This window comes from Anarhichas minor, unplaced genomic scaffold (assembly GCF_050575085.1).
Source record: "Anarhichas minor isolate MPS153535 unplaced genomic scaffold, ASM5057508v1 ptg000027l, whole genome shotgun sequence".
Classification (NCBI taxonomy): Eukaryota; Metazoa; Chordata; class Actinopteri; order Perciformes; family Anarhichadidae; genus Anarhichas; species Anarhichas minor.
Genome location: NW_027466473.1, coordinates 4,935,805 through 4,943,243, shown reverse-complemented (window position 1 = coordinate 4,943,243; position 7,439 = coordinate 4,935,805). Strand labels below are relative to the sequence as shown.

Below are 7,439 nucleotides of genomic sequence, written 5' to 3'. Positions count from 1 at the left end.
GTTCTTTCTGAACCCTCTATACTACCTAAAGTAGAAGAACTAAAGATGTAAAGAAGCAGACACACACATGGAAGTAACATGGAGAAGATTTTGCTCCAGTGCAAACCGTTATATGATATATGAGGAGCGAAAGACGGAGCAGTTCATTGGAGCAATTAGGTGACTTTATTTAGAGCGCTGTAGGAACCAGATACATCTGCTATATCTGGTTCCTGTACTAAATCTGTTACTGAAAGTAATTGAATCGCCGCGTTAATGGTTCATTACAAGTGTGTGAGAAGTTGAACATGTCAGTATAAGGGATGCGAGTGGAACACAAAGATGACTAAAGAGATGGTAAAAGGCTAGTTTGTTCTGCTGGCTGATCCTGTGGTTGTGTGGTCTCGTGTCCTGTGCTCTGAGGTATACTTGGTAGGAAGTGAGAACGTCCACGTTTGTGAGGCGAGTTTCTCGGCAGATAGGAGACGATGCTGGCGGAGAGGATCCGGTGGAAGGTGCTGTAAACGGAGACCGGGATATATATATATATATTGGGGGGGGTCTAAGTCTGGAGAAGCCTTTTAAAATTAAAACGGTAACACTGGCGAGGGGAAACTGGTTTCGGTTGGTTTGAAAAACGCCTCTTTTTGAATTCAGCTTTTTGCACTGGAGTAAAACTTTGGAAAATGGTGGCAGCTGTCGTTTAGATTGTTATCGTCTAGCCTAAACACATTTTCTTTTTTAAAGGGAATGCTACTGGATTTTAGCACACAGATCTTTGTGCATTTTGACATCCCAATCAGTAGTAGTACAAACGATCAGAACTTCTTTCAGAGCTGTGTCTGCTGTGTTACTCTCAGTAAGCTGGGAGCAGCATTTCAGACACAACCATTAATCTGTTCTTTTTTTGTGGGTTCTTGATTTGCCGTCATCACAGATGGAACATGGCAGAACGCTTGCTAGTGCGGATTGAACAGACCAAGGCCCGTAGCTATAGAATGTACTAAATGTGAATGCTGAAATGTAATGCTCCCTCCGTTTATAGACAATGCATTGCAAACATCTTGTTTGTTTTTACCATCTGTGTTACTTTTGGAATGAGGGATATTGCATGATTGTGACCTTGTCCTCAAGGGGCTTTCAGAGGAGCGTTGCGTGGTCCAGGTCTATGTTGTCCATGCTGGCCAGAATAGCCTTCTGGTCCTCCCGGGGTGGGCGGCGGTACAGTAGAGCGGAAAAGCGAGTATATGGGTCGTGGAGGATGGGCCGCTTCTTCTTCTTGTGGAGGTAGAGAGCTTCTTCGGGCTGGAGTACCTGAGAGGTGTAGGCCTGCTGGGTCTGAGAGGTGGTGACACCTGGAGGAGGGGGAGATGACAGGCAGGGTCATGGCCACTGGAACTCATGGTGCCAATATTTACAGGCAATTCTGCACATTAATCCCACTGACATGACCGGAGTCGTCGTTTCCTGCCTTAATTTTACCATGTTGTGTGAAATGATCATGTATTCTACATCAATATCTATTGCAACTAAAGAGTACATGACATAAGGCTGCAAACAGATGATCGAGAGAGTTGAGTGTACAATCTGTGTTGTATCTCCCATGTTTGGATGCAGGGGGACACCTGCTAGCCTGGCTGAGTCCAAACAGATATCCATTTGCTAACTTCCAATTCAAAAAATTTGCTCCAATGTTTTTGGAGTTGAGGAGCTCTACAAACGGCCAGCGGTCGCTAGCCAGTCGTGCCAGTCACACACATCCTGTATATTGGTGAGAAACAAATGTAATGACAATGTTGTTGATCTCACTAAACAATAAGTCGTGTAATAGCTGTATAATCGCCAGTGGGGGATTTCATCCCCTAGTAGCAGAGAGAGTCTTTTCAGTGACGCACACCATTATGTGCTGTCCCAATACAAGGAAGGAGTCTTGCCTCGCCTCTGTAGGACACGACGTGGAAGGACCCGTCCGACCAAGCATCCTTGACTTTGAGAAGCACCCACTGTTGTACACACTGTATTGTATTTGAACAGCGATGTGTTCACATAGCTTAGAAAAAAAGGGAACAAACTACATAGTCAGTGGCTACAAATCTTTGCATAGACCTAAACGAAGGACTACAAATGAGTAAAGTGACTAGTGATGAACATCTCCAGTGTAAACCCATCTATGGGTTCCCTTTGTCAGACCCCGGCAACTGCAGAACCTGTCTTGTGTGTTTTTGTTTGGATGGCTCTGCAAATCTCAAGAACCGTTCATCCGATTTACTTTACTTTAAATAAAGAAGTGCAGCAGCAGGGGCGGTGATTGAGGGCTCTGTGGAGTCGAGCCTCGTGTCCACAGCTGGGCTTCACAGGCTCATTGACTGCAGTTCACTTTTGATGCTGGACATACTAACCATACAACCAAACTCTTCTTCATCTCCCTGGAGTCAACCAGTGATGAGAGGTTCATGATGACAATGTTTTTACAATATCACATGCCAAATCAGTACGGACCCCCCAATTGAGTCAAAGGAAGAGTTTTGCTTCTAATTTGTCTGACCCACACAAAATAAAAAAAATAAAAATACTAAAAAAATCCTTCGTAGGTCACAAAAAAACACACAAATGCATCTTCTAAAAGCAAAAAAAAACAAAGATTTTTACCTGTGGTCATCATGACATAACAAATGATCACTGCGTTAAAAAGTGAGAGGAACAGGGTTCACACCTGCTTTCTTTCTGGACTTGGAGTTATTGTTGTTCATCATCATCTTCTTGGCCTTTTTAATACGTTGGTATCTCAGTGCATCAATCCTCTCAGACCCCGAAAGGGCACTCGGCGCACCTCGACGTTTTCTGGATGAAGAGCAGAGAGAGGGGAGAACGGGTAACTCCGGGCCAAACATAGTCAGTGGACGGTGTTTCTGCACTTCGGAGTGCAACGGAGCCAGAAACCCACACGATCTCAGAACAGCACGGCTCGTGCTAAGCAAAGAGGTGCAGCACATTGCCAAAGGATCAATATGAGACACAGAGAGAGCTGTTCTCTGAACTAACAGAAGTTTTCTCCATAAAGGTTTGAAGAACAGTGCAATTAATTCTACTATTGCCAAAACCGTGTACGTCATCTGGATTTACTAACAGTTATGTTCAGCTCAAAGATGATTGTGTTTCACAATATAGGTTAATAAATCCAGATGGTAGATCGAATTATGCACCTTGAAATTTCACTGCCCTTCAGGGACTTCTAAGATATTTTGCTCAAATTGATCCAAACAATCTTTATCTAAAGGAAAGCAAAGTATTACATGAGCCCTGAAACCATCTGTTGACCTCACGGTGCAGATCCGAACAGTGAGAACATTTTGAGAAGATACAACATATTAAAAAACACTTGCGCTGTTGGTTTCAGAGGGAAATTCTTTGAACAAAATGTAAGCAAGAGTTTGAATAGGTTTGCAGATTGTTTCATTATTTAATAAAGATGAATCTATCCTCTCTGAAAATAACAGAACAAATGTTTCCTCGGCGTTCAGTGTATATTTCTCAGCTGATCATGACTGCACAGACCTCCCCCTCATTCATGGAGGCACTTATATGACTCGGCAGCCCACAGATCTCTGTCACAAACACACACTCGCTTCTCCCAAGGCACAGAAAACAATTAGCATTACAGAGAGGCCGTCATCCCACCGTGGCTGCAGAGAGAAACCGAAGGTCGTTAGTAGAGGGGGAGAATCACAGCTGAGCAACAAAGCATCATCAATATGTATTCATAGACATGGATACTGTCTACAATGGGCTTCACCATGCTGACAGGGGGAGAGATGGCGGGAGGGGAAAATGACTACTCGGGAACAGTCACATAATGAAAAATAAGCCAAAGAAAAGCGAAGCACTAGGACAACAAATGTAACAAGAATTTATCCATAGAATTGTTTCTTTTTTTCTTCTTTTTTTCAAACGGAGGAGCAATATTTAGCGATGGCATGCATGGCAGTTTGCACATGGAACACGACTTTAAAGGGGAATACATTCAAAAGCACTTGGGAAGTTCACTCACACATAAGGGGTCCTCAAGCCCCCCCGTGTGTGTGTCCACGTCTGCAAGCCCTTGGCAAAATATTTGTTCTTTAGGATAAAAAGAATAAGCTGTTTTGGCAGGACTCTTTGCTTCACATGGCAGTGAGAACTGTTCTGCGGTCCAAACTTAAAAGTGCAATTGTATACTTACAGTAGATGGTTTGATTGTTGCTCTATACAGATGCTTTATACAGGGGACTAAGGCCATGTGTCCACCAGGAATCTGCATTTAGTTACTGGGGCTAGATAGAGATGGAAGCGCTGCTCGTGGCTCCTGCTATATTGCTCAAAATATTTTCAATTGGTGACATACAATACAAGCATCTGTAGAAATATATAAATGGAAGAATGTGTCACGCTTGAGGAGAATGCTAAGAGCGTTTTGGAACGTGATCATTTAACAATAAAGGACGTCAATGTGGACGTCCACGTAGACCACCCTTAAATAAATACACAGTATGCCACACCTTGTAATAATCTATATAGTACAAAGACACAGGACACCAACATCAATTGTTGATGATACCTGCTGAGAACAGCACATTTGCTTTTTATAATGTGAAATCAACATTACCTGAATGTAACTCCAGTTCTGTGAATATGTAAGTAGCCATTTTATTTGTTTCAATAAAGGAAGTAATTAGTGGTATAGCGCCCTTTTCTTACTAGCATTACACCGAGCCACGCTGCCTGTGTGAGCAGCGCATGATGGCTGCCTCTCTCACACATGTGGTGTCCACACAGACAGGTGAGGGGGGTGTTGCTCATAGGTGGAGAGGGTCGTCCCCGCTCCTCTACTCCTTGTGTCAAAGTGTACTTGGGCAAGATACTGAACGCCAAAGTGCTCCCGAAGGCTGTGCAATTTTTCTCTCTCGTGTCTGGGACATGTTCTACAGATATAGACTTTGAAACTGTAGTAATGCTGCTGGTATGATGCCAATACACTGTCAAAATAATTTGATGATAAATGTCACTATGGTTTCGCTTTAAAGCGCGCACAGCACGCAAAAAAAAAATATGCGAGACCTAAAATCTCTAGAAGACAGGTGCATGCATGCAGTGAGGCTGCTCGAACCCGTTAACATGGGCACGGAAATAAAAAAAGCAAGAGAATACCCAACGCACACGCGCTGCTCACACAGGCAGTGTGGCCTGGGGGCTATTCTTTGCTGGCCTCTGGCCAGGGGCCAAGGAACAGATGTGATTGGCCCTCCAAATCCCTACGAGGCTCATCTTCAGACTCGGAAGAAGGACAAGGATTACTTGGAGCAGCTGGATGTCAGATTAACATCTTGCTGGATGTTAGAATAGTGAGTTGGAGGAATGGCATGTTGAGCATCAAAGGTGTCCGTCCTACAGTATGTAGTGCACACTGTCTCTCACAGTTGATAGTACCGTATTTTCCACACTATAAGGCGCACTTAAAAGCCTTTAATTTTCTCAAAAAACGACAGTGCGCCTTGTAATCCGGAGCGCCTTATATATGGATCAATTGGTTAATTGGTTGATCCATACTGGTTGTACACGGCGCTCTGTCAAAATGTTTCAGTACGACTGGTAAACTACAAAGCCGCACCGCGGTAAACACCGGTACTGTGCTTACTCCTAGTCCAACACCACTTGTGTGTATAAAGACCCCAAAATGGCACCTTTCAAGAGACACGCTTACGACGCTATTCTATTCTATGCGCCTTATAATCCGGTGCGCCCTATATATAAAAACAGTTCTAAAATAGGCCATTCATTGAAGGTGCGCCTTATAATCCGGTGCGCTTTATAGTGCGGAAAATACGGTAAACACCAGAGACATCCTGGTAAGAAGTGTGGTAATCCTTGACAATCTCCTCGGCAATCAGATGGGTCTTGTAGTAGTGCGGGAGTCTCCTAAGAAGGCTAGCCTAGAGCTGCACCCTAAGCAGCATTAACATATGAGAAATTGGACAGGATCGAGCAGCAATTGATGCCTTTCTGAGGAAGATGGCCAAATAGAGGAAATGGATTACCACTGGGCCAAAGGGAGGAAGAGGGAAGGAGGCACTGACTGTATTCTTGTCATGTGCAATTCCTTTGTCTGTTTGCCGGGCTTTGACCATGCATTTGGTAGCAAAAGACATTGCCCCAAGATCAGCGGTTAGCAATGCGTTCTGTTCTTTTTTTGGCGTAGTGAAAAATGGGGACATATAACCCAGGTCTTATATTTGGCGTTTTGAGCCAGGATGGGAGTGGAACAGAAGGAGTTGTTCTCCTCTATGAGGATATCTTACAATGACGTTGGAATATTGATGACTTCATGTTTGCTGAAGAGTTGTGTCTTTTGCATGGATTCAATGTGAACTGAGGTAAACATCAATCTTACTACTCAATTATTGTATACTACTCGAGTGAATTGGTCTGCCTCAGGGTGCTGAGGCGGAGGCTAATTAGGGAAAATCAATCGATAAGTCAAAACTTTGTCGTTTTCAGAGGCTTCTGTCTGCATTGACAATCATTTAACTCATGGCTGATGAACCCATGACAACTTCAGTGTGGTTTTATCTCTAGACTAAAGGCTCAGAAAAGAAAAGCTTTTAACTAGTCAACTGGAATGTAGTCCAGTTTGGCTTTGCACAGATGTGTTTTTAGGCTTTTGCACCAAATACTATAATGAAATGTATTATATTCCCTTGTGACATTTGCTGAATCAATTTTCAGAATAGCAAAGTAAGCAATGAATAAATAAGAATGAAAAATAAATATTGAAATTGGTTTGAGGCGGTTAAGAGCACTATTGTTGTACTTATGTGTAGACCTGTGGTAGAGTTATCCGTGAACGTGGTCAGTTAGCAAACCACTCAAGCATGAAATCATGTTGGTGATACAACCGATCTAATTTATTGGCTAACTAATGGCATATGCATAACAGAATGCATAATGTACTGAAGACTGCAGAACTTAAAATGCATAGCCACTTTAAGAAAAAGGAAAGAACTGAAATGAACTACACGTGTTGACTGAAGGAAGGAACAAATCAAACAAAGACTCAGCGTCTTGTATTCCCCTTTAAAGGACGAGGTGATCAAAAAAAGTCCCACCTGCTAACCCCCCCCTTTCAGACATGGATCCAACCCTTACCTATTGTGGTGTAGAGGACCTGGTCACAACAACGCTGCCCAGATAGCTGAGATCAATCAAAAACAAAGCAGGTAAGACTCCAGGAGCCATCAAGAACCACCATACTGCCCCTAATTCATAATGATGGAGACATTGCAGTACATGAGAAGCGGACAGGCCCTGTGACACACTTTGCCCAACAACCTTTCCTTGGTAGTCAGACCTGGGGGTGTCCTTGGGGCAATTAAAGGGGTTGGGGAGAGGAGGGTTACAGAAAGGGAAGGAGAAGTAGGGTTGGAGAA

At 43.4% G+C, this 7,439-nt stretch overlaps 1 protein-coding gene across 1 annotated transcript in view; it reads right to left on the bottom strand.

Annotated features, from left to right (window-relative positions):
* Nucleotides 1-1,119: 1,119 nt before the first annotated feature.
* igsf9bb (immunoglobulin superfamily, member 9Bb) overlaps nucleotides 1,120-7,439 on the bottom strand; it is a 106,611-nt gene continuing 100,291 nt past the window's right edge. Inside the window, exons 20-21 of the mRNA XM_076102120.1 lie at nucleotides 2,693-2,820; nucleotides 1,120-1,334 (exon numbers count right to left, since the gene is read on the bottom strand). Coding sequence (XP_075958235.1) covers nucleotides 1,120-1,334; nucleotides 2,693-2,820 — 343 coding nt within the window. The remainder of the gene's footprint in view (nucleotides 1,335-2,692; nucleotides 2,821-7,439) is intronic.